This window comes from Narcine bancroftii, chromosome 1 (assembly GCF_036971445.1).
Source record: "Narcine bancroftii isolate sNarBan1 chromosome 1, sNarBan1.hap1, whole genome shotgun sequence".
Taxonomy (NCBI): domain Eukaryota; kingdom Metazoa; phylum Chordata; class Chondrichthyes; order Torpediniformes; family Narcinidae; genus Narcine; species Narcine bancroftii.
In genome coordinates, this window is record NC_091469.1 from 476,627,325 (window position 1) to 476,655,083 (window position 27,759).

The following is a 27,759-nucleotide window of genomic DNA, read 5'->3' on the forward strand; positions in this document are numbered from 1 at the left end:
CTCTTAATTTTATTATTAAGCTCATTTACATTAAAAATAACAAAATTTAATACCTTAAATCCAAAAATCAAAAGAACTCTCATCCCCCCCCGACCCCCCCCCCCCATTGGAACCCCAGCTCCATAAAAATCTTCAATTACATTGGACATTTCCAATCAGGAATGATTAAAAAGAAAAAAAAACTGGAAACAACCCTGAAAATAAAAGTACTGATGAAAAAAAGACCAGCACTACTTCCCTCTATTATATGGGAAGTGGCACATGGTTACAGAAGGAGAAAATAAAAACATCCACCCTCCTGGACAGAATATGCATTACTCTAATTAAACAGTTCACTTAGAACTATAAATAGCTTCTTCAAAGTCTTTATTTCCTTGCTCATCATCAATATCGACCAATTCTTGCTGCTTCGACACTTGTTCTGCTACTTGCAAGGTCTCAGATCGGTCTGCCAAAGCTTGCTGGGTAACTGAACCCTGCACATCCATTTGTTGATCCTGTTTAATATATGGAAGAGAATTCGCAAATTCCAAAGCTGCTTCTTCATTTGTAAAAAACCATGATAGGTTTTCACCAGAAAATGCTTTAAGTGTAGCTGGATACTGAGAAGAAAATTCATATTCTTTTTTCCCCCAGAGAACTGATTTCACAGGATTAAACTCCTTTCTTCTTTTCACTATAGACATGCTTAAATCCGCATAGAAAAATACCTTATTATTTGCCACTGTTAATGGACCTTGATATTTTTGGGCATTTTATACAGCCACTCTTAATATAGAAACATAGAAAAATAGGTATAAGAGTAGGCCATTTGGCCCTTCAAGCCTACACCGCTATTCATTATGATCATGGTTGATCAGTACCCGGTTCCTGCCTTCTCCCTATACCCTCAAGGTCAGAATCTAACGTCCACTTAAATATTGATAAGGAACTGACCTCAACTATTTCCTGTGGCAAAAAATTCCACAGATTCACCACTCTCTGAGAGAAAATTGTTTTTCTTATCTCAGTCCCAAAAGACTTCCCCCTTATCCTTAAACCGTGACCCCTGGTCTTGGTTTTTACCAGCATCAAAAACAACCTTCCTGCATCTAGTTTGTCTAATCCTTTAAGAATTTTATATGCTTCTATAAGATCCCCCTTCAATCTTCTAAATTCCAGCAAATACAAGCCACCTAGTCAATTCAACCTTCATATGCAAGTCCTTCCATTCCTGGTACTGATCTAGTGAACCTTCTCTGCGCCCCCTCCATGGTGAGGATGTCCTTCTTCAGATAAGGAGACCAAAACTGAACACAGCATTCCAAGTGTAGTCTCACCAAGGCCCAGTACAGCTGCAGTAGGACCTCCCTACTGTACTATAATCCTCTTGCTATGAATGCCAGCACACCATTCACCTTCCTCACTGCCTGTCATACCTGCATGCCCACTTTCAATGACTGATGCACAGAGACACCCAAGTTTTGCTGCATTTCCCCTTTTCCTAAACAGATATCATTTAGATCATAATCCTCTTTCCTGTTCTTATCTCCAAAGTGGATAACCTCACATGTATCCACATTATATTGCATCTGCCACTTATTGGCCCACTCGCCTAACGTGTCCAAGTCACCCTGCACTGTCCTTGAATTCTCTACACAGCTAACCCTGCTACCTAATTTCATGTTGTCTGCAAATTTCAAGATGCTGTTTTCTATTCCCACATCTAAGTCAGTGATATATATATATATTGTAAATAACTGTGGCCCCCAGTACTGAGCCTTGCAGTACCCCACTAGTCACTGGCTGCCATTCTGAAAAGAACCCATTTATTCCTACTCTTTCCTTCCTGTCTGTCAACCAATTCCCTATCCACCTCAATACCATCCCTCCTACTCCGTGTTTTAAGTTTGTACACTAGTCTCCTGTGCGGAACCTTATCAAATGCCTTTTTAAAGTCAGATATACCACATCCACTGGTTCTCCCTTATTCACTCTACTGGTTACATCCTCAAAAAAATTTTAGTAGATTTGTCAGACGTGATTTTCCCTTCACAAAACCATGCTGACTCTGTCCGATGATATCACTACTCTCCAAATGTGCTGCAATCACATCTTTAATAACTGATTAATAATAATAATTAATAACATTTTCCCCACTACCGACATCAGGCTAACCGGTCTGTAGTTTCCGAATTTCTCTTTCCCTCCCTTCTTAAAAAGTGGGGTTACATTGCGTACCCTCCAATCCTCAGGAACTAATCCAGTATCTAAAGAGTTTTGAAAAATTATCACGAATGCATCCACTATTTCCTGGGCTACTTCCTTAAGCACTCTTGGATGCAATCTATCCAGCCCCAGGGATTTATCTGCCCTTGATAACATAATCAAAACCAAGCATGGCACTTGTCTTGGGAATGGCTTTTTTTCTATTAGCCCTATGAACTCTATCCAATTCAAGTCCATTTGGAAATTTCTCAGGACCCAGAACTTCTGGAATCCATTTTTGAAAAAATTAGAGCCTTCAAAATCTTCAACCAATCCAACAATCTTCACATTATTCCTGCAACTGATTTTCCAGTACATCAATCTTTTGTAAAAGTTCTTGCCTTGGCACATCCCAAGCCATAGCCCAACCTTTCATTTTATTAACTGTATTCCACTTCATAACAATAGTCTTGGATATCATCTTCAATTTTCTGAACTTGAATTTCAACTTTATCAACAGCTTTAGTATATTTTGCCATTTCTTCTTTAATATTTTTTCCATTTAACCCTTGATAGATTCATATTGTGCTTTAACACCACTTCTGACAGTTACAAATTACAGATCAATATGTTTACACATTAACTCCACTTGGTTGATAATTATAGAAGTTTGTTCTTGAGCTTCCATACCTTGGGTTCTGGCTTCAGGATATCTGAATTGTACAGCTTCAATCCCTTGAATCAGTTGGGCTTCATCTTTTTTATATACTGGACCTGCTCCCTTCAATTCTTCATATCCTTTCCCTTCCTTCTCTTTGACTTGATCTTCATCCTTTTGGTCCATTGGGAGTAAATTCTAGATGCTCCTGATTCAATATCGGTTTCCGGCTCGCCACGCTACTGACAGCAGCTTTAATCAATTCAGCTGTTCCCCACAGGGAATCAGCTTTTTCCATTATGCGGATGCGCAGTCGTTCCTGTGACATCTGAAGTTCAATAGTCTTTCTTTGTGTTTGGCTTGGCTTCGCGGACAAAGATTTATGGAGGGGGTAAAAGTCCACGTCAGCTGCATGCTCGTTTGTGGCTGACGAGTCCGATGCGGGACAGGCAGACACGGTTGCAGCGATTGCAGGGGATAATTGGTGGGTTGGGGTTGGGTGTTGGGTTTTTCCTCCTTTGCCTTTTGTCAGTGAGGTAGGCTCTGCGGTCTTCTTCAAAGGAGGTTGCTGCCCGCCGAACTGTGAGGCGCCAAGATGCACGGTTTGAGGCGATATCAGCCCACTGGCGGTGGTCAATGGGGCAGGCACCAAGAGATTTCTTTAGGCAGTCCTTGTACCTCTTCTTTGGTGCACCTCTGTCACGGTGGCCAGTGGAGAGCTCGCCATAGAACACGATCTTGGGAAGGCGATGGTCCTCCATTCTGGAGACGTGACCCACCCAGCGCAGCTGGATCTTCAGCAGCGTGAACTCGATGCTGATGCTGTCACAGCACCATCTTCACCGGCTCCAGCACTAGTCACTCTTGGGGAGGAGGAACGAGAGCCCAAGCCTCTCATTAAGGCAGGCCCAACTTCTTCAGCTATACTAACCTCTTTAGCAACTGCTTTCTTAGTCATTTGAATTTCCCTTTTCCTTGAAGCAATAGTATATCAATTTGTGAATAAATTCCTAAAGATTTTAAGTTTAATAAAATATGAAAAGTATTTTAAGTCAGTTTTTTAATTAATTCTGCCAGGAGAGGTGTATTTTCATGTCTCCAACCTACACAATCACGCCACAATCCCCCTTCCCAAAGTTCAATCTTCGGAGAGGTCACGTGATGAGGAGGGAGTAGCAGGACATCAACCCCTAGAGCTCCCAGACCAGGAAAGCCAAAAACAGTTTAAAAAGAAAGTACAAGTACCAAAAGTAGCCCGCAGAGAGGTCCGAACCTTGGGGAGGGTGTGTCGTTCCCCTCTCCCACTCAAGGACAGTGAGAAAATAGTGCCCAGGAGTGGAACGCAACAGGCGGAACAAGAGGCTTGAGTGAGGATGCGGGAGAACTCAACCCTGTGTCACAGACAGTCCCAGCAGGAAATCCAGCGAGGCGGGAAGCAATGAGGTTTCAGCCAGTGGCAGGAGGAGAGAGCAAGAAAGAACCTTGAGGCACGAGGGAAGCAAGATGGCTTCAGCAAGTGGGGGAGAGAGCACGGAGCCTTCACTACAAGACAATTTAAAGACCATGGGAAGAATAGAGAAGAGACTGGCCAGAGATTTAAGGGAGAAAAACAGGGAAGCGTACAATAAAATGGACAAATGGGAAAATGCCCTGAACGGACTGACAGGAAGGGTGACTGAAGTGGAAGAAAGAACTGGGGATAATGAGGACAGAATAAATAAATTGGAGAGGGAAGTTACCATGTGGGAGGCAGAAAGGGGACATGCCTGACAGAGAATAGACACTCTGAAGAACACTATAAAAATTGTGGGGTTTCCAGAAAGTAAAGAAGGGAGGGATCTCGTAATGTTTTATTAAGTGAAGGTAGAGAGAGGGCCCATTGGTCCTCCTTCCCACGCCCAGGCCCCAGTCAAAGGCCACACTCGGTGCTGATAAAGTTTCTGCATCAACAGGACCAAGAGAAAATTTTAAGTGCGGTGGCAGTCAGGGCAAAAGCGAGGGGGGAGCCAATGGAGCTGGAGGGGAATAAGATGTTATTCTATCCAGACTCAAGTGTGGCCCTCCTAAAACAAAGAAAATAATTTGAGCCAATACAAAGAATGGCCAAACAGAAAGGATACAAAAGTGTACTCAGATACCTGGCAACTCGAAAGATTATACTGCCAGGGGGCGAAAGAAAGTTCCTGTCTGAGGTCAAAGAGGCCCGACAGTTTTTAAAAACAGTTGCCAGTTTGTAAGAAATGTGCCAAATGGTTAATGTCAATGTTTTGCTGTAGATAAGAATATACTGCAAGTAATAGCTACATGATAATAATAATTGTGGGTTAACTGTTTGTTGCATAAATACATTGATGGGAGAATTCATAAAAAAGGAAAATGATTCAGGGGGTTATTGAGGGGGGAGAGGTGTGGGAGATAGATGGGTGCAAAATGCACAGCCTGTGGTGATGACATGGAGATTGAAGTCATGGGGGGGGGGGGAGGGAGGATTAAAGGGAGTGAGATATAGATGGGGAATATTTGAAAATTCAATAGTTTATTGTCATGTTATGTTGTTCCTTTTCTCTTTTATTATTTTCCTTAATGGGATTTGTTGCAGACTTAGTGGACTGGAGTGCCTGGCTGAAAGAAAAGAATTGGATGGACACTGAACATGGCGTGGTCGGGGTACAGTGGAAATATGGACTTGGGAAGAGTCTCTGGGGCAATGGCTAAAAATTTCAAATATATAAGTTTCAATGTAAATGTTCTGAACGGGTGAGTGAAGAGGAAAAGAGTCTTGGCATACAAAGTAAATGGTGGTGGATACGACCTTCCTCCAAGAAACACATTTAACAGAGTGGGAACCTCAAAAGTTAAAAAGGTGGGTCAGGTAATAGCCTCCTCGTTTGGTAATCTTGATTTGAAAAAGTGTTCCAGTAAGAGTGGACAGTGTGGTCACAGACAAAGCAAGGAGATTTGTAATGGTGCACTGTCAGATATATTCAGAGTCCTGGATCTTAGTGAATGTATATGCCCCAATCTTGATGATGAAAAGTTCATACAAGATACCTTCTTGAAACTGGCAGAGGGAAGAGAAAATATTTTGGCTGGGGTGGACGGGGGGGGGGGGGGGGAGGGTTGGGAAAGTTTCAACTTTTGTCAGGATCCTGAACTGGACAAGTCAACAAAAAAATAAAAAAATAGCAAAGACAAAGGCAGCAAGGGCTACCAGTGACTTTATGAAGGAGCTGAATTTGATAAATGTATGGAGACAAAAACATCCAAGGGAGGGGGATTATTCCTTCTACTCGAGGCAACATGATTCATACTCTAGGATAGATTTATTTCTGGCTTCAGCATATATAGAAAGTAGGATGATGGAGACCAAGTATGCAGCGAGGCTTTAGTCTGACCATTCACCTTTGACATTAACTATAGAAATACCAGATAAGCAAGAGATGGTGTATAGATGGCAACTTAATATATTGCTGTTAAAGATGCTGAAGTTTTGTAGCTTTTTAAGAATGCAGATAGACACGTTTTGTGAGACCAAGTGCACCTCTACTCTGGATAAATTTCTCATCTGGGACACTCTCAAGGCATATTTGAGAGGTCAAATAATTGGATACACTAAAGCAGTCAAAAAGGAATACATGAGGGAGGTGGAAAAATTGGAAGAGGAAATTACCTGTTTAGAGAGGGACTTTCAAAAATCCAGCTCTGAAGAACAATATAGGGCTATAACAAACAAAAACTGAAATACAATATGATTCAAACTGTCAAAACAAAAATATTACGATTGGGTGAAAGAGCCAATAAAGTCCTCTCTTGGCATTTGAGCCCAGAAGAAGCCTCAATTATGATCAATGCAATACAAACCGGGAATGACAGAATCTCATACAAATTATGAGACTTTTAACCAATTTTACAAAAAATCTATATAAGACAAAATTGGCAAGGCAGGGATTAGGTAAAAATTAATGAGTCCCTGTCAAATTGGAACTACCAACTTTAAACCTGGAAGAACAGGAAGGGTTAGATCTCCACTTCACAGAGGCATTGAGTTCACTTCAGACTAACAAATCTCTGGGGGAGGATGGGTTCCTGCCTGAAGAATTTAAAGATTTATTGATACTCTTTTTAGAGGTGGTAGACTAGGTGATTGAGACCCATACCCTCACAATTATTACAGTAATTCTCAAAAAAGACCGGGATCCATTGAAACCGTCATCTTACAGACCAATCTCACTATTAAATACAGATTATAAAATATTTGCCCAAGCCCTGGCAAATAGATTGGCAAAAACATTTGCTGAAATTAATAAATAAGGATCAGGTGGGCTTTATGCAAAAAAAAATAGGCAGGTGGCAGACAATATAAGCAGGATGCTGAGTATATTGCATCTGGCACAGTCAAGGGATGAAAGAAGCGTAGCTGTAGCCCTGGATGCAGAAAAGGCATTTGACAGATTGGAGTGGGGCTTCTTATTCAAGGTACTGGAAAAACTGGGGCTAGGGCCAACTTTTATAAATTGGATAAGGGCATTGTACCACGTGCCCAAGGGTAAAGTTGTGACCAATGGGAAAATTTCTTAAGTCTTCCCTCTATCAAGAGTCAGTAGACAAGGGTGTCCAATATCTCCAGCTCTATTCTTACTAACTGTGGAGCCATTGCCGAGGCTATTCACCAGAATACAGACATCAAGAGATTTAGGGTAGGCCAGGAGGAACACAAAAATGTTCTATTTGCTGATGATGTGGTGATACATCTGACAGACCCAGTAAACTTGCTGGCCAAGCTACATTCAACCTTGGAAGACTATGGATATGACCAATTGGGATAAGAGCTAAGTCATACCATTTACTAAGGGGGATTATCATCAATATCAAGAAAATATTCATTTGAAGTGGCCACAAAACAGGATCAAATATCTAGGAGTTAGGGTGGACGTTAGCCTAAATAATTTATATAAGCTGACTATACCCCCTTGCTCGGGAGAATCGAGGAGGACTTAAATAGGTGGATGGCCCTGCCTATCACACTGGTGGGCAGGGTCAACTGTATTAAAATGAATGTGTTACCAAGGTTTCAAAACCTCTTCGAGACTTTGCCCATGGCCTCGGGAACTCTTTCAGAACTTACATTCACATGTTAGAAGGTTTTTGTGGAATGGCAAGGCAGCCAGGGTCTCTATGGAAAAACTAACCTGGGACTTTAGTCTGCACAGCTTAAGGTGACCAGACTTTAAGAAATATTATTGGGCAGCCCAGTCGAAGTATATGCTATTTGAAGGGGGAGGTGTACATCCTGGGCACAAATTAGTCTGCACACAGTGGGTGAAAAGGTAGCAGGAGACTTTATTTACAAGTGGGACACTAAAGTATTATCTGGTTAAAAAAAAGAAAGCCCCATATTAAAGCATGCAATTTCTATATGGAACAAAATTAATCAACATGTAGGGTCTAGAGTCTAAAGTGTGGCTGGCTCCAAAAACACCCTGGACTCCAAATAGATTAGTCACATTGACAGTGAACAAGATCCTGGACATCTGGTGCCAAAGGAGGTCAGGTGTATCAAGGATTGTTATGAGTGGCGGCAACTAATGTCATTTGAGCAACTCAGAAATAAATATGGGTTGTCAAATAAAATATTCCTCTGCTACCTTCAGATAAGATCTTTTTGAGGGACAAATTAGGTCCATCAATTACCTTACTGATGTGCAGTGACCTAGAGACCCTGATTCAAAGAGAAAACACAGGGAAGTTCATCTCGGTGATGTATTTCTTACTCCAAGTGGAAGGACCTAAACTGGGCCTTCACAAATCAAGGCAAAGGTGTGAGTCAGGCTTAGGAACAACAATTGATGAGCGGTGCTGGTCAGACCTATAACAGAACAGCATGACCATGATTATGCACGGTATGGCTGGTGTCGTATAACTTTCCCCACCAGCTCTATTTGACACTGCAAATATTGAATAATGCTTCAGATGTGGCATTGCGGCAAGAATCTTTGTGCACACAACCTGGACATGTACCAAGTGAGATCCTTATGGATGGAAGTAGGCCTTGCCCTAGAAAAAAAAAATGTTATAGATAAAGAATTCCCACAGGACCCAGAGCTGTTCCTATTGGGAAATAGGATGGACATAAGACTTAAGTAAGATGAAACTGTCCAAATTCCAAATCCAATTTCTAATTGGCAGTGGCCAGGAAGTGCATAGTGGATACCTGGAAATCTGAATCTCACTTGGGCAATGCACACTGGAATGCGGAAATCCAAAGATGTGTTACCCTGGAGAAAATTACCTACAACTGAAGGAAAAAAATATAACATTTTTCTAAAAATGTGGGGATCCCAGGACTAAACCATCTGTATCCATAGAACATTGCAGCATTGAAATGTGCCAACCTGTCCACCGAGTCCTTACCAAACTATTATTCTACCTCATCCACTGAGCTGCACCCAGATGATAGCCCCCAATACCCCTCCTGTCCATGTACCTTTCCAAATTGGTCTTGCATTTCAAGATTAAGCCTGCATTCACCACTTCAGCTGGCAGCACATTGCACACTCTCACCACTCTCTGCATTAAGAAGTTCCCCCTAAATTTCTCCCCTTTCACCCTTTGATCATTTTATACGGACAGATTGCAACATAAATATTGATGCTGAATGTGTAGAGGAGAAGGGAATACACATAATTGCATCAAATTACAACAACAGTATATAAATTTTGTAGTCAAGTTGCAAGACTGGTATTCAAACTGAACCAGTGATCTGGAGATGTTCAAATACAATGACACAGCAACTAGGAAATTTAAATTCAAATAGTTAAATAAATCTGGAACAGAAAACATGGTATTAGCAATCCTAACCATGAAGCAAGTTGATTTTTAAAAATCTATCTGGGTCATTAATGCCCAAAGGAAAATAAACCTGTCACCTTTATACAGTCTGAAATTCACTTGTTTCCAGATCCATCAATACAGTTGGCTCTGAAATGGTCAAGCAGGCCATTCAGTTCAGCAGACAAATACAATGAGCAATAATAGGCCAGCTCTGACATTGACATCAACATTCGATGAGTACTTAAGGGTAAGGGGGCAACACTTTATGAGAAATATCAAAGGTGGCTTTTTCACTCAGTGGTGGCAGAACGGAACGATCTTCTGAATGAGATAGTTGCGGCAGGGTCCCTTCTCTCATTTAAGAGAAGGTTGGATGTGTACATGGAGGTGAGGGGGTTGGAGGGTTATTGGCAGAGAGCGGGAGGTTTGAGCTAGTGGAGTTGTTCTAGTGAACCGGTGCGGACTCGAAAGGCCAACATGGCCTGTTTCCACTCCGTAAATGGTTATATTATTGTATTCGCTCGAGTTCAGAAGAATGAGAGGAGATCTTATCGAAACATATAGGATTATGAAGGGTGTGGATAGGATAGATGTAGGAAGGTTTTTTGAGCTGGCCGGGGAAACTAAAACGAGAGGACACAGTCTCAAGATTCGGGGGAGTAGATTTAGGACAGAGATGAGGAAAAATAGTTTTTCCCAGAGAGTAGTGAATGTTTGGAATTCTCTAACCAGGGAAGTGGTTGAGGCTGCCTCATGAAACATATTTAAAATTCGGTTAGATAAATTTTTACATGATAGAGGAATTAGGGGATATGGGGAGAAGGCAGGTAGATGGAGTTAGATCATAAATTAGATCAGCCATGATCGTATTGAATGGCGGAGCAGGCTCGATGGGCCATTTTTGGCCTACTCCTGTTCCTACTTCCTATGTTCCTATGTTCCTATATGGTTATAAGAGTGATGACAATGGCCAACTTGCTTTAGATGGTGTAATTTGTTCTAGTATTGATTTGTCCACTTAGATCATTTCTTGAACTATTCCTTGGCTAAATATTATGCAGCATGTGCACAGGACACTAGCAATTGGAAAGGAAAAATTATAATTGCCTGCTAATATTTCAACTGTATCACTACCATTAAAAAATGATGATCTTCCGGTTCTGCCCTCAGATATTTGAATATCACATGTTCCATAAATTTCTCCATGAGATCCCAGTCTTCAACTATGCCATGTCGAATGGGCCACTAGAAATTTGAAAAGAAATCCAAGGTCAGGTACAGTTTTGTCACTTGCTCTATGTCAGGAGGTAATAGGTGGATTATTATCATTATTAGGGGGAGTTTTTCTTCAGCAACTTTTCTGTCTCATTTCTTGAAGTGTACAAAACATTGAACAGAAGCAAAATTGATTCTCTTCAACCCACTATGTACCATGCTATACCAGCCAAATAAAATAATTATAATGCACATCTGTAATGTTCTGTAGATTTCTTACAAATGGGCAACATGACATTGGAATGGGAATTTTGGTAATGAAATTGTTAAATGTTCATTCCAGAGAGTAAAACACCACAAAAGAAGATAGATTATCCAATGTTGTACATATAATTCCCCTTCACTTCCATGAAAGACATTCTTCATATAACAAGGGGGAAAATCGTAACATCACTCAGGAAGTTCCAAGGGGCCTTTCCTTCTGCTTCTTTGTCTTCAACTTATTACCCATAGTGTTTCCAAATAGATAAGGAAGGGTCTCAAGGAAAAACTTGACAAATCCTCCATCTTGATATGAATATACACAGAGGAAACTGAGTCAATGCAGCTACAGAGCCAAAGATAACTTATTCACATCAGTTATTCATTTGAAAGAGTTTGGAAGATTCTTCCTTCAATCACGAAGATTTTTAAACTCATTATCTAATCAGATTTTGACCTGCTTTTGGACCATGTTCCAAAACTTGCACCTTTCAATTACCAAGACTTAAGAGTTTTAAAATAACAGGCTTTAGAATTGCCAGAATTTGTACTGTGTTTTAGCTATGCATTGATTTCAGGATCTCAAATAATGGCTTGGATGAAATTAAAAGCAGCAGGATAAAATTCAGATTGTTTCTGCAATATTTAGAATACAATTAAGAATTCTCTGGTGAGACCTGACATACAGTTTACATAAAGGAGTATATAGAGTCAGTTCTGCACAAAGACAGGAGAACAGATCTCAGGACTGTGCAAGTTACCCTTCCAAACAAAGGAAATTGAAAAAAGTACCTTACATCAGATAGATAAAGATAATAAGTTTATTGTCATATACTTTTTCAACGAAATACAGCCAAACAGGTACTCAAAAAAAAGCTATAATAAACTAAATGAATTAAATTAGAAGAGAAAATAAATGCATAATACATAAAAGTGCCAGAGAAACTCAACAGGTCCCACAGTATCCAATAGGAGGCAAAGATATATAACCAGCATTTCGGGCCTGGTCCCTTCGTCAAGCCCTTTGTACAGGCCTGAAATATATCTTTGCCTCCTATGGATGCCTCCTGTGGGACTTGCTGAGTTTTTCCAGGTATTAACTACAATCAGAGTGTCTGCAGACAAGATAGATGATAAATATTCACAGTCATCCTTGTGCAAAAAAAGTGATTTGTAAAAGTGCATCTGGCAATCTGTGAGAGAGAAAAACTGCAGCAAAATACAAGGATGTCCACATAAACTTACAGTAAACAACAAATAAACCTCTCCAATAATACGTGCAAGGCAGTATATTTTGTGGATGCCCATAGTCCTTGAGAAATAATTTCAAAGGATCGTGGAGCAAGAAAAATTAAGCCCAAAACAAATAAAGACAAAACCATGGATTTCTGTGACCCCCATGGTAGGGAAGTCATATATCCCAATAAACACCTTCTTCACCACCTTGAAGTAAAACATAAAAACTTGTAGACCATTGTTGAAGTAAAGACACAATACTGGAGAAACTCAGCTGATCAAACAGTGTACTTTATGTAGCAAAGAATAAGATACATAATGTTTGGGGCTTGAGCCCTTCAATATTAAAAAATGTCGGCAGACACCCAAACAAAATAGTGGGTGGAGGGGCAAAGGGGAGAAGCACACTCCCAAAGGAAGGAGGTAATATGGTGGATAAAGGAGGGAGGATACACCAGCAAGAAGGGGGAGGATAGATGCTCTGTGAATGAAGAAGGAAAGGGTGGAGAGCTGGAGGAAAGAAGACAAAGGGAAAAGGAAGGGAGGAAGAACAGAGAGTAGGCTCACAGAAACCAGAGAAGTTAATGTTAATGGCATCCGGTTGGAGTGCACAGATGGAAAATCAAAATATTGGTCCTCCAACTTACAGGTAGTTTTGGTGGGATAGTATACAAGGCCATGGACAGATGTGAGCATCAGAGTGGAGTGTAAAATTGAAATGGTTGAAGTTTGGGAGATCCCTGTCACCTCCAGAGTGGAGGTGCTCAGTGAAGCGATCTCCCAGTCTGTGCCAGTCTCTCCGACATAGAGAAGGCCACAAAGGGAGCATCAGATGCAGTCGATAACTCCCATGGATACAAAAGTGAAGTGTTGCTTCACTCTAAAGGACTACTTGAGGCCTTGAACATTGGTGAGGGAGGAGTTGTAGATTGAGGGGGGGGGAGAAATTGGTGGGAAGGGTTGATTGAATGAGGGAGTCATGGAGGGAGCTGTCCCTACAGAAGGCAGAGATGGATGTGCTTGGTGATGGGATCCTGTTGTAGGTGGCAGAAATTACGGACAAACAATGCGTTGGAGTTTCCTACCTTATCCACCTCTTACCTCGTGCCTTTGGGACCGTGCTCTTCCCCCTTACCATTTTGCTCAGGCGCCTGCTGGCATTTTTTTTTAAAAACCTTGAAGGGCTCAAGCCTGAAACATTGGTAATATATCTTCATCTTTGCTGCATCACGTACACTGTTTGACCAGCTGAGTTTCTCCCACATATGTCTTTATCCCAATACTATTAGTATGCCAATAGTTGACTTTTGCTCCAGTGCCCAGGATGATTGCGATTGTTACTTATCTCACTCTTAAAGCGATCAGAGTACAAGAAGTGTTTATTCAGTCAAATGAACTTGCAATCTACTGAATAAAATGTGGTTATTGTAAAAAAAATATCGGGACAAGCAGAAATCATAAGGCTAGCAGCCTATGAACCACATTATAATACGGACACACACTCAATCCTCCCAAATGGTTTTCAGCGTGCTACCTTCACTTATTAAGAGATCAGAGACACAGCAAACCACTTTCTTTCCTAATTGGGAAATAAAAACAGGCCAGGTTTTGCAATACTTCCCTCCCAAACCAGATTGATAAGTAACAAAACAAATTTTCACTCAAACAAAAAGGATTTTCTGATGCTATAACAACATTCTGGTTTACAACTTTTTTAAAAAAGCAGGAGATTTAATTTGTCTCCTGATTGTTACGGCAGCAAGGAAAACAACATGTTTTAATTACCTTCGTTGCATAGGTAGGTTTATCTACAGCTTCATCACCTATATAAAAGTCGAGGTCATCCACTCCCCGCACCAATCTTCGCTGTGCGTGGTCACCTATCTTGGCTGACTCTTTGATACCTATACCTGGTGAGATCCAACATGCAGCAGGTTAATAAGAACCTGAAAGCAATCAATTACCTCCACTTAAACAGTATTACGATAGTGGTAATTTGACAATCTCTTATAAAATCTAATTGTTTAAGGCAACTCATGCACTCAACTGCTGGAAGCCAATAATTACATGTTTAGTTCAGGGGAATAAAATGCAAAGATAGGCTTTCACCAAAAAGATCTTGGGGCATTAAAAGCCCATTGTTGACAATATATTCTATGTCAAAATTGCATGTTCAAGATTAATGGAAAGTCCAGCTGTAAAATCTGTAAATAAATTTAAATTGTAATTAAACACTCACAAACTTTAAAAAAATCAAATGAAAATAATGGCAATTATATAAGCAGACAGATGCCATTTGTGCCAGGACCTAATCAATTTGCCTCATACTTTGACCCTGTTAGAAATAGAAGTACCTTTAAAGAAATTGCTCGAGACAAAAATTGAGAACAAAGAACATTTATTTTACAACAATGCAAAGTTGGGTGCTTCCCCTTACCCTGGGAATACACACATACACTGGGGCTCACCCAACTTTTATACAGTTGATTTCAGTATAGGAATACCCTCCCCCTTACATTCTTCTGCCTCCTGCTGGAGAGGTTTGGCATTAGGCAATCCTGCCTGCCTACGAGCAATTTCAGTATACTTGGAGGACCAGGGGGTATCCTGTCGGTGTCCCTTCATGTTATTGTCCTTATTCACACCTTCCTGATTCTCGGAACTACAGTCTCTTGATATGCAGAGTTCGCTAATCCTGTCTAGGGTTAACTAATTTAATATGTATAACTTGATAAATCTGTGTATGGCTTACTAATTATATATGTAGAACTGGCTAATACTGTCTAAGGTTTTCTAATTATTTATGGAAGCCTTGCTAATTCTATCTGGGGCTTGGAGACCCTTATCTCGTTCAGACTACCTCAACTTCCTACATTCTATTGTTCCTTACCACTCCTTATCTTAGTCTTATGGTGGCTCTTGTCACAAAGAGTAGAAGATTCTTATGTTAATCGTGCTGACTCTGCTTTCCTGCATCCTAATCCCCAAGCTCATCCTGTTTGTACTGGTTACAGCCATTAACTGATGTATGAATTTTAGTTTCCTTCATGTTCATAATTTTAGATCAGTTTTCCCATCTCTCACAACCCCATCCCTACAACCTTCGAATTCGCTTTTGATATTATTGAAACCACTTCCAGTATCCTTGGAAGAAGAGTATTTCAGATCACAATTTCTTGCTACATAAAATAAACTATTAAGTTGACTAATACCTATAATGCCAGGTTTCTTAACAGTGTGGAGGAACAGGGAGATCTTGAGATCCAGGTCCATAGGTTGCCACAGAAGTTGATCGGTTGGCTAAGTGCATGGTGTGCTGGCCTTCATTATTTCGGAGATTGAGTTCATAAGGTAATGCTGAAGCTCTAGAAAACTCTGGTTGGAGCACTGTGTTCAGTTCTGGTTGCCTCATTACAAGAAGCATGAAGATGCTTTAGAGAGAGTGCAGGGGAGATTTACCAGGCTGTTGTCTGGATTGGAGAAACATACCTTTATGAAGCAAGGCCTTTTTCTTTTGAGGAATGAAGGATAAGAAGTAGTTTAAGAAAAGTATACAAGATAATGAGGAGCATAGATAAGGTGGACACCAGTATCTTTTTCTCAGAGCATCAATACTAAATATCGTAGGAAATCGATTTCAGGTGAGTGGAGAAAAGTTTACGGAAGATGTTAGAGACAAGTTCTTTAACTTGGAGTTTGGTTGTGCCTGAAATGCAAAGCCAGGGGTGGTGGTGGAGGTTGTTACAACAAGAACATTTAAAGGACTCCGATAGGCACTTGGATGCAAGAAAAATAGAGGGTTATGAATGTGAAGTAGGCAAGGATTAGATAGAGGTAGGCAAGTTGTTTCCATTGGTAAGGGAGACCAAAAACTAGATGACATAGCTTCAAGATTAATGGTAGTAGATTTAGGATGGAGAGGAGGAGAAACTGCTTTTGCCCAGAGGGTGGTGAATCTGTGGAACTCACTGCCCATTGAAGCAGTACAGACAAACTCAGTCAATATATTTGAGACAAGGTTGGATAATTTTTACAAGTAAGAATTAATTTTCTCAAGAAGAGACCAAAGGTTTTACCGTCTTCATCTCAGAAGCAAATTTTAGTTTTTACCTCATTGATAATTAGGTGGACAATTCTGATGAAATGGAAAGAAAACCCATACTCATTGGTTACAGGAGGTTATGTCCTTCCTAAGTTTAGAAAAAAAAAATCAGACATAACATCAAAGATGTATAGGTGAACAAGGGGCCCATTCATGGAGCATTACCATAATTTGACAAATTAAGGTGCTTGGATGCCTCCTGAACAGTCAGGTCTCCAAACGTCATCCTTTGTTTCCTACTTTTATTCGATATGCAAGTTGGCCTTGTTTAAAGGGAGGGGTTTGATTATTGGGGGGGGGGTCTCTTTTACCTTTTTTTTGTTTTCTTTTCCAATATTTTTGATAAAATGGGTTTGATCTGAAAGGTTGAACACAATTTATAATCAAGGTTTTATTTAAAACGTTCAAATTTTTTGTCTTTTCTTATATTCCACCACATGTATTAGATCTATATGTGTGTATTTTTTTAATTAAACTCAATAAAGATATTTTAAACAGAAAAAGAAGAATTAATGGATACGGGGATAAGACAGGTAGGTGGAGAGGAGTCTATCACCAGATGAGCCATTGAATGACGGAGCAGGCTTGACAGGACAGATGGCCTCCTCCTGCTCCTATTTCTTATGTTCTTATTGTTGTGAGCCGAAGAGTCTGGACTGGGCTGTAATATTCCATGTAATTCAAATGGGAGGCACGGTTGGTACAGAGGTTACCACAACATCAGCAATCGGGACAGGGGTTCGAGTCCTGCGCTATCTGTAAGGAGTTTGTACGTTTACCCTGGGTTTTTCCCAGGGGATCCCGTTTCTTCCCACCATTAACCGGGAATGTAGGTTAATTAGGTGTAAATTGGGCGGCACGTACTCAAGGGCCAAAATAGCCCGTTACCGTGCTATATGCCTAAAAAAATTAAATTTTCAGATTTCAGATTTACTGTCAGATTAAATAAGTGACATCACACACAATGGTGAGATGCTTTTTCCTGCGGGCGAGGCAAAATTACCACTTACTGGTAATGTAAAAGTAAAAATTTGTACACGTAAAGAAAAAGCAGATAACAAATGTAAACAAACTGTGCAATACAAAGAAAATTAAAATAACATCAATAAAGTGCAAACGTAAGAGTCCTTAAATGAGTCTTCAAGGAGAGCAACCACAGCTTCTCTAGTCAATCCACACACTAAATTCCCTCAGTCCATTAGATGTCTACATCCTTCTCAAAGCCCAGCTAACATTTTGATAGTGTGCAGGACACAATTGAACACATTACTCAACTGGAGTCTAGTCCATGCTTTATCAAGGTTCGGTGTAATTTCCTTGTTTGTGTTTTCATTGGGGCCCTTTTGTAAAACCTTATGCATTATCAGTAAATAAAAGCCTTCACAATTTGTCCTCCTACCCTCAAAGATTTTTGTGCATTGGCCACAAAGTTCTATGATTTTGTAAGAGAGAGGTTGGAGATCGGGAGCATATTTTTCCCCACAAGGATAGTGGACTCAGGGTTGGGGATTTTTTTCCCCTAAACAAAGCAGATATAACATCAGGGTAATCTAAAGCATCATCAGTTGGCACAATGCTCATGAGGGGAAACTAGGAAGTCAACTGCTTGGTCAGAAAGTGTTAAAAATGCTGGAAGATCTACAGAAATATCCAATTTCAGCTCTAGGCAGCAGGGAACATCGTCTAATGGGAAAGGCAAAGATGGGCATGGCCTTTGTGACAAATGAAACCCTATAATTTCTTTACACTTCTTGATCAAGCTGAAAGTAGAGGAGGAGGGGTGGGTTGTGTGCAAAGATTATTTATTCAGTGAAGATATCTATTATTCCACATCATTTCTGGATGACCTTAATCCATTTTAGTAACATACAGCAAAACCACAAAATGTTGAATGTGATGAGATAAATATATTGCTGGTTCTCTGTTAGCTTTCTACTGAAGACAACTGATTTATATTAAAGCATCTTTAATGCACCTAAAGCTCTCAAACAATCCCACAGGTTTCAGACAAAATTCAATACGAGGCCACAGAAAGAGACATTAACACCAATGTTGAAAAACTTGCTCTAGAAAGAAGGATTTTGAAAATGCATTTTAAAAGGGGAAAGAGAGAGGGGTACAAAGATAGGGTTCCAGATATTAGGGTCCTAACGCAAGAAAATTCTAATGAGTTGTTTACAGAGGTATGACATTGCCTGGACTTAGGAGGCAAAGATGAGAGACTCTTGTTTAATGGAACAAGAGCACCGAAGGTAACTACAGCAATGTCATATGGATTGGGAAAATAGTGGGGGATTTGGAAATGTTGTCCAAGTATATTTTATCCAGTCACTAAACATTGCAAAAGAAAGGGTCATAGAGTAGGAAAGAGAATGCAGGTGAAGAACAGACAAGAAAAATAATCAAGTTCATGACCCTTCATCTCGGAAATGAAAGGTGAACCCTATTCCTCTTTCCACAGATGTTGCCTAACCTGCTGAGTGTTTCTAGCATCTTATGTTTTTAGTTCATATCCTCAGTATCTACATTTTTTTTCAAGAAAATAATCAATTGGAGTAGAACTGTGGCACAAAATGACAAAACTGAGAAAATGGCTGTGAAAATTTAAACTTAAGGAAAGCCAGGGGGAAAATAGGAGGCAATAAACTCAGTGAGTAAGCCACAAGGGTTGAGATGAAGCTGGAAATCACAGAGAATTCAGTCAGGGAACATCAATATTTTCCATGATTCTCCAGCGAATGGTAAAATGGGAGCTGAAAAGCCATGAGTACAATTTATTAGCATTCAAACACATTCAGATTCTTGGATAGGTTCAAGATAAGACAAGAGGAGAGATCAGAGTTGCCACCATTCAATTTAAGGCCAATAGAGATGAATGAAACAATCACCTTTCTGCAATGCCTCTTCCAAACCTCTATCCTCCAGCAATTCCAACTTTCCAAAAACTCCAAACTCGTTTCCAAGAAATTTCTGCAGCTCTCTCTTGGAACTTTCCCTACATCCCTCTTCCTACATTGAGTGAGCATAGTGCAGTCAAGGATGATTTACCATTGTTTACATGTTTGGTTTCCAATGGACCACCTTCAAATTACTCCTGTTATTCTTTCTTCTTTGGCTTGGCTTTGCGGACGAAGATTTATGGAGGGGTATGTCCACGTCTACTGCAGGCTCGTTGGTGACTGACAAGTCCGATGCAGGACAGGCAGGCAAGGTTGCAGCGGTTGCAAGGGAAAATTGGTGGGTTGGGGTTGAGTGTTGGGTTTTTCCTCCTTTGTCTTTTGTCTGTGAGGTGGGCTCTGCGGTCTTCTTCAAAGGAGGTTGCTGCCCGCCGAACTGTGAGGAGCCAAGATGCACGGTTGGAGGTGAGATCAGCCCACCAGCGGTGGTCAATGGGGCAGGCACCAAGAGATTTCTTTAAGCAGTCCTTGTACCTCTTCTTGGGTGCACCTCTGTCTCGGTGGCCAGTGGAGAGCTCGCTATAGAACACGTTATTAAAAACTAAATATATTCAATGGGTGACGCATTCTGTATATCCTCACATGTCCAAGCTGACAGAGATTATATTTATTCTCTTTTACTATCTTGGGAGCCTTCAGTCAAATAGCTTTTCCCAACCTGCAATACAGTGACTTCATGTGTGTTTACTCTGACAGCCTATGTTCTGAACTCCTCCAACAGAAGTTTACACACTTCACTTCAGGTATTGATGTCAAATGCTGTGGCAACCTGCTGCTAAAAAAATTGTTCCACCCTGACATCATCAGAAGCAAAGTTAATTGATACCATGTTCTTAAAAACTTCAAAAAAAATGATTGAAATATAATAACAGTGATAACTCTATTCTGGTATGCAGATATTTCATCTTCTGATAAAGAGTGGTTTACGAGAATGGCCCACGTCATCTTAAAAAAAACAGACACAGTATGGATTAAGTTCAGAAAACGTTCACAGCCAAACCAAATAAAATAAATCCTGTTAAGTGGAAGAAAACTTTCTGTCCATGTTGTGGTTCTTATGAAGGTGTACAATTTAAATTATTGACAAATCACTAATTGGTGTATACCATTTTGCAGTGCAGTATTTGTGAGACATTATTAATAGCCAACTATTGCAGAAACTTCTACTTAGAAAGCAGGGGAAGAAAGGGCAAAAGATGTTTGATTCAGTCAAATTTCATTGGTCATTGAGAAATTGAGATAGTTATACCAGTACAGGTATATTTTAATGGAACAGGAAGGGAAGAGTCAGGGGCTTGTACAACAAAATATAGATGAACATATGGAAAATTAAGCAAAGTGAGAAGCTTTGTTAAGAACAAATCTTTGGGGGTGAATGTATTTTTGAATGATTTTTAATCAAAACTGCAGCCTCCATTATACTTTTCCAATATTTCCATTGCCACTTTCTTGACCAGCATAAATAAGTTAGGCTCAACAGCCTGATCACGTTGTATGACTTCATGAGTCTCGGAAAATAAGAGATATAATTTATGTAAAGTCACGAGTTGTACATTTATTTACAAGAAAAGGCAAGAAGCAAATTTGTCTCCTTCCTCAACCAATGCTGTTCAGAAACTGTGGAATGTAATTGCAGATAATAACATACTGAGGGGCTTTTCTTGAGGAGATGACAGAGGTGATTGATGGAGGTAGATGCTGTATACAAAGATTTTTAATTTTAAATTTAAACATCCAGCTCATGATCCCATGCCACACAAATACCCACAATGGACTCAACCCCAGTACATTTTGCAGGGTGGGAGGAAATCGGATCACCCGGAGGAAACCAAGGCAGATACAGGGAGAACGTACAAACTCCTTACAGACAATGCCAGATTCATATCTGGTCAGAGGTGCTGGAACAGCATTGCACTAACCGCTATACTAACCGTGCCCCCAAAATTTTAATAAGGCATTTGACAAAGTGTCTTATGGAAAGCTGATCCAGAAGGTATGGATACATGGGATCCATGGTGAATGGATAGTTTGGATTGGAAGTTAACTGGTCCATATTAGACAGAGAGCAGTGCTGGAAGACCGTTATTCAGGCTGGAGGCTCATGCCCACTGGTATTGTACAGGGATTGCAGTGGGGATCTCCAATGTTTATGATTAAACATGACCTAGAAGAAAAAAAATAGGTTGGTGGATTAGTAAGCTTACAGATGACAATAAGATTGGTGGAGCTGTGGACAGTATAGAGAGTTATCAAAAAAATACAAAAGTACATAGATCAGTTACAGATCTAGGCAGAAAAATGGCAGATGGAGTTTAATCTGGACAAGTGTGAAGTGTTGCACTTGGGGAAGTCAAATGTAATGGAAGAATTCTTCAAAGCATCGACGTGCAGAGGGTTCTGGGGGTTCAGGTCCATAGCTCATTGAAAGTGGGCGCACAAGTAGACAGGATGATAAAGAAGACATACATCATGCTTGTCTTCATTGGGTGAGGAAACAGAACTTCCTGACTTTTCCATTCATTGCAACTATATAAAATTTTGGTTAGGTTGCACTTGAAATATTAGGTGCAATTCTGGATGCCCCGTTACTGAAAGGATGTGGAGTGTCAAGGTTGAGAAAAAGTTTATAAAATTATGAAAGGCATTGATAGGCCAGACAGTCAGAAACCGCCCCCCCCCCCCCCCCCACCAACCCAGGGTAAAAACGTTACAAACTAGAGGACGAGCATTTACAGCGAAGGGGGAAAAAAGTCTAAAAGAGATGTGCAGGGCAAGTTTTCTTTTTACAGAGTGGTAGGTACCTGGAAGAAGGGCTGCCAGAAGTATTGACGGAAGCAAATACAATCGTAGCATTTAAGAGGTTTCTTGACAGACAGATCATGCAAGGAATAGACAGATGCATATATGCAAGCAGCAAATTTTTAACTTGATTTTCCCATCATGTTTGGCACAGTCATGTGGGCTTGAAGGGCCTGTTCCTGTATTGTATTGTTCTATGTTCTATTTTTAAAAAGTGCTGGAAATAAACAAATACCCATTTGATAATTTTACTGTTCTTTGTCATTCTATTGCCCATGATATTCATCCCCCTTTGTGAAAGTTTGGTCAGTGTTTTATTAATTTAAACATAGAATTTCAACATTACTGGCATCCTAACTATGTGTCTATCAAGACTCCAAACATTTTGAAGGGCTCAAAGTCACACCTCCTCCAGAAAGTAAAATAAAACACACACACAAATGCTGGAGAAGCTCAGTTGGTCAGACGGTGTCTTTATGTAGCAAAGATACATCACCAACCTTTCAGGCTGGAGCCCTTCATCAAGGTGTGGGGGAGCATGAGAGATGTCCGAACAAAAAGAGGGTTGGTGAGGGTGGGAGATGATAGATGGTGGGGGGGGAAACTCCACAGGAGTGGGGGAGGAATCTAGGCTAGGTGGAGAGAGAAAGGAATTAGGAACTGGAATAACTAGTTAAAGGCAAGCTGATTAGTGGAATGCAGTGAACTCAATGTTCGTGCCCTGGGGTTGGAGAGTGCCCAGATGAAAAATTAGGTCTTATTTCTCCTGACTGTGGTGGTCAGGGTGGGGTAGTGTGAAAGGCCATGGACAGACATGGGAGCTTGAGAGAGTGACTCAGAATTGAAATGGTTGGCTATGGATGACGGAGAGGAAGTGCTGGGCGAAGTGCTCTCCTAATCTGTGTCCGATCTCTCCGATGTAGAGATGGCCAGAAATAGTGCACCGGATGCAGTAAATGAGTTCTTTGGAGGTACAGGTGAAGTGTATCCTTATAGGAGGATGGAAGGGAAGGAGGTGGGCTGGAGGAAGAAAGGAGTAGGTGAGAGGCAGATAGAGAGGGTGGGGGAGGGAATGCAAGAGAAAGGGGGGCTAGAGAGATTGGGGAAAGAAGTCATCAGAAATTGGAGAATTTGATGTGGATGCCCTCTGAATGGATACTAAGAAGATGGAATGCAAGGTGGTGTTCCTCCAATTTGTGTATGGCATCAATGTAGCAGTAAAGTAGGCCATAGACAGACATTTAGCATGGGAATGGGTAGTGGAATTAAAGTTGCTGGAAGATCCTGGCTATTGTGATGGATAGAGTGAAGAAACTGTTCTTTAACCTTGTCTCATGCACTAACTTAATCAACATTCCCATTTCAGTGGAGAAGAGACTGAATCAAAAGTTGGGATAAACAAATTTTAAACTACTTGGAACAATACGTCCTATTTTATGGCAATTTTCTGGTACAGTCCTGTACCAACACAGCATGGTTTCTGAAACATTTTACTGATGCAAAGTTATATTTCAAGTTAAAGAGGCCAGGTCCTAGGGCAAGAGGTAGATAAAAAAAATAGAGAACCACAGTGATCAGGAAACAGATTATGAAAGTGAAATCAAATGCCCAAGTATGGATCATACGAAGGTTGGAGATGTCATTGAAGATTGAATATAAACACGATGCAGAAAAGTGACAGATGGAGTTCAATCTGAATAAGTGTGAGGTGATGCATTTTGGAAGGTTAAACTTGAAGGCAGAGTACATGATTAATGGTAGGAGACTTAACAATGTGGAGAAACAGAGGGACTTTGGGGTCCAAACCCATACATCTCTCAAGGCTGCTGCACAGATTGAAAGGATATTTAAGAAGGCTAATGGTATTCTGGGGATCATTAGTCAAGGGATTGAGTTCAGGAGTTATGAAATAATGTTTCAGCTCCATAAATCACTGGTGCAATATTGTGTTCCATTCTGGTCACCTCATTGCAGGAAGGATGTGGAAACTATGGAGACAATACAGAGAAGATTTACTCGGCTACTGCGTGGATTTTAAAATATGCCTTATAAGGCAACGTTAGCAGAGTTAGGGATTTTCTCTCTGGAGCAAAGAAAGATGAGAGGTGACTTATTAGAGGTCTACAAAATTATGAGAGGCATAGATAAAGTAGACAGGCAGGAGTAGCAAACACCAGAGGGCATCTGTACAAAATGGAGGGAGAAAAGTTTAGGAGAGACATCAGGGGTTAGTTGTTTTTTTTTTTAAAAAGCAGAGTTGTGGGTGCCTGGAATACATTGCTAGGGCTGGTGGTGGAGGCTGGAACAATAGAGGCGTTTAAGAGACTCTTAGACAGGAACATGGATGAAAGAAAAAAAAGGTTTACGAGGTAGGGAGAGTTTAGATTTTATTTTGGTAGGTATATATAAGTCGGAACAATATCGTGGGCCGATGGGCCTGTACAGTGCTATATTATTCCATGTTCTATGTTCTATACAATGCACAGGCTTCTACAGGATGAAGGATACCCAAATACCACAAACATTTTAGGTAAAACTTATATATATATTTGCCCTCCAGATTAAAACCTACATTGTTATGTCATTAAACTAGAATACAACTGCAAAACAGATCCAAATATTTTTAAAAAGTAATTAATTGTACTTACATGAAGGAATGATGAACTGTGGTTCTGTGTTACCTGCATAACCAAGCTTTGTATATCTAAAGGAAGAAGTGAGAGAGAGAGAGAGAGAGAGAGAGAGAGAGAGAGAGAGAGAGAGAGAGAGAGAGAGAGAGAGAGAGAGCTCTTTAGACTTTATCTTTTACATGATCATATTTGTAAGGAGGGAATGTCTCCTTTCACTGAGTGTTCAATGAAAACAGTGTGCCCGCATAAGTGGCTTTGAAACTTTCAAAAAGTAGATTTTAAAAAAAGTTCAAGCTCATCAGAAAATTGGCCTCAACAAAATATCATTGAAAATCTTTACCTGATCCTTAATCCTTTGGTATTTTGTCGAGTGTTATAACGATTTCCTTCTAATAGAAAGTACAATAAATTTAGCTAAAATTTCTGGAGTTCAATCTCCTTGTGACCAGAGCAGAGAACTATTACTAATTATTTTAAAACATTACCTTTTTGTCAATCCTTCAGCTAATTTTATGCCTAGACAGGAAAATTTTGTCCCCCTTTTGTTACAGCAAAAATAATCTCTTTAAAAAAGACAGGAAAAGACTGTGTCTAGAACATTGCAAAGCAGCAAACCGTCCTAAATTACCTTTCCACAATGTTCCTTGCACATTTCACATGGTTGCACATTGCAGTAACCAAAAAATGGTAAAAAGAGGAAAGAGGGTGAGGTTGAGGCTTTGAAACCACCTGTATTGAAACCTGACAGGAAGGTGTCAAGATGTCTACTTCTCACGCAGGATCAAGAATGACATAGAAAACAGGTTATTCGGCCTTTCTAGTCTGTGTTGGCCACTGTTTCGTTAGTCCCATTGACCTGCTCCCACTCCAAACTCTCCTTGGTGATCAATGGGACACCAACACACATTATGACATACAGGAGATGCATGGCAGAATAAGTGGATGGTTGTTCCTCTTTACCCAATTTAAGCTCCACTGCTATGTGCTCCAAATTCAAAGGCTTGATACTCAATGCCATCTCAAATGTTCCTTCTCCACTTTGAGCGCTCATGGGCAAGAACTCCTAGGAGCCAGTGGAAATGTTGCATCTTTTACAAGGAGATTTTAAAGACATCCTTGAAGCTTATTCTCTTTCCATTACAGAACTTGCAATAGATCTTTGGCTCAATATAAAGATGAATGTGTGGTTTGAAAGACCAATGGTAAATTTGAGTTCTAGTTCAATGGGCACATGTAATAGTACTGGGAAAGTGGGTGCTGTGCCATTGGATAGCTAGATACTGAGAATATGCATGTGTTAGATAGACACATGAACAAGTAGAGAATAGACACATGCAAGCAGATGAGATTAGTTAGACTGACATCAGGATTGGCACTGACATGTGATGTTGAGCTACAATACATGTTCATGACAATAAATTCTGATTCGGAATAGCCTTGATCTTATTAAATGGTGGAGCAGGGTCAATGGGCCAGATGGCCGAATCCTGCTCTTATTTCTTATGTTCTTATGAGTTCATATCTTTAGAACTCTCTTCCCCAAATGACGGTGGGTACATAATCAGATACGACAGAAACACAAAAGTCTGCAGGCACTGTGATTGGAGTAGAAACGCAGAAATGCTGGAGGAACTGGGCAGGTCTCCATCGGAGGTAAAAATATACTACCAATGTGTCAGGCCTGAGCCCTTCCTCAAGGTACTGTAAAGAAAGGCTCAGCCCCAAAACGTTAGTCAGATACCTTTACCTCCTATGGACACTGCAAGACCTGCTAAGTTCCCCCAACATTTCTGCAGAGTTTGATACAGAAGGTGAAAGATTTTCAGAGTTAGGCAGGCATGCAGAGTTCACCCATGATTGAATTCTCAAAAGTGCAAAAGTGCAAACTAACCTAATCCTTCTCCTACTTTGAATGATTACATCTATTGTATGTGCAGACACTAATGGTGATACTGGGTATTGTACTGTGGCACTTCCATTACAGCAATATCTCAAGATACAAGTGGATATTTTGATTTAGATGGGAAAAAAAATCAATAAGTTTAATGTCATTAAACAAGAGGAACAAGATTAATTTCACAATCATAGTCAACTAGATTGTTCAGAGATAAAATCCTTCCTCTGACTTTTTTTTAATATATAAACACACCCACCCACACACCAGTTTAATTTAGTATTCTGTCTGGTTAAGTCACACTTGGAATATTATGTTCAGTTCTGGTCGCCTTATTACTGGAAGGATATGGAAACTTTGGAGAAGCTGCAGAGGAGATTTACCAAGATGTTACCTGGATTGGAAAACATGTCTTCTCAGGCAAAGTTAACAGGGCTAGGGGTTTTATCTTTGGAGCAAAGGATTAGAGGTGACTTAATGGAGGTCAACAAGATTGAGGAGCATAGGCATGGTGGACAGCTCCACCCTTTTCCCCCAGATGACAATAGCAAGTACCAGAAGACATCTGTTTAATTCAGGGATGATGTCGAGGCAAGATTTTTTTTGTATATACATAGAGAGAGTAGTGGGTGCCTGGAATGCATTGACGGGGGTGGCACTGAAGGCCAGTACAATAGAGACATTCCAAATACTGTGACAGAGTGTAAAGATATGTTTTTGGGAAAGGTTTGTTAGAGTAGGTTACATACAAACACTTTAAAACAGATCTTATTTGAAATACTCGAGCTCTGCCTAATGCTAGACAATACTGGCGCCTCAGAGCTATTGCAAGAGCACTGAATAGTGCTCAAGAGATTTCACTAATGGATTGTTGTTTACAAAAGGCAACAGGTGAAAGAGCATGTCAGAGACACTGCTGTCTGGAAGAGATATTGCTGTTCTAAGAGGGTCAGGTGGCTTTGCAAGCAGAGAGAGTTAAATAGGTTTTC

At 40.4% G+C, this 27,759-nt stretch overlaps 1 protein-coding gene across 4 annotated transcripts in view; it reads right to left on the reverse strand.

Moving 5' to 3' along the window:
* actr3b (actin related protein 3B) overlaps window positions 1–27,759 on the reverse strand; it is a 355,031-nt gene that overhangs the window by 290,691 nt on the left and 36,581 nt on the right. For 3 of the 4 annotated variants that reach the window (XM_069914795.1, XM_069914796.1, XM_069914797.1), the window contains exons 2-4: window positions 24,895–24,950; window positions 14,174–14,298; window positions 10,811–10,921 (exon numbers count right to left, since the gene is read on the reverse strand). In XM_069914795.1, the coding sequence (XP_069770896.1) occupies window positions 10,811–10,921; window positions 14,174–14,298; window positions 24,895–24,950 (292 nt within the window). The remainder of the gene's footprint in view (window positions 1–10,810; window positions 10,922–14,173; window positions 14,299–24,894; window positions 24,951–27,759) is intronic. The other variant, XM_069914798.1, reaches the window with a different exon arrangement.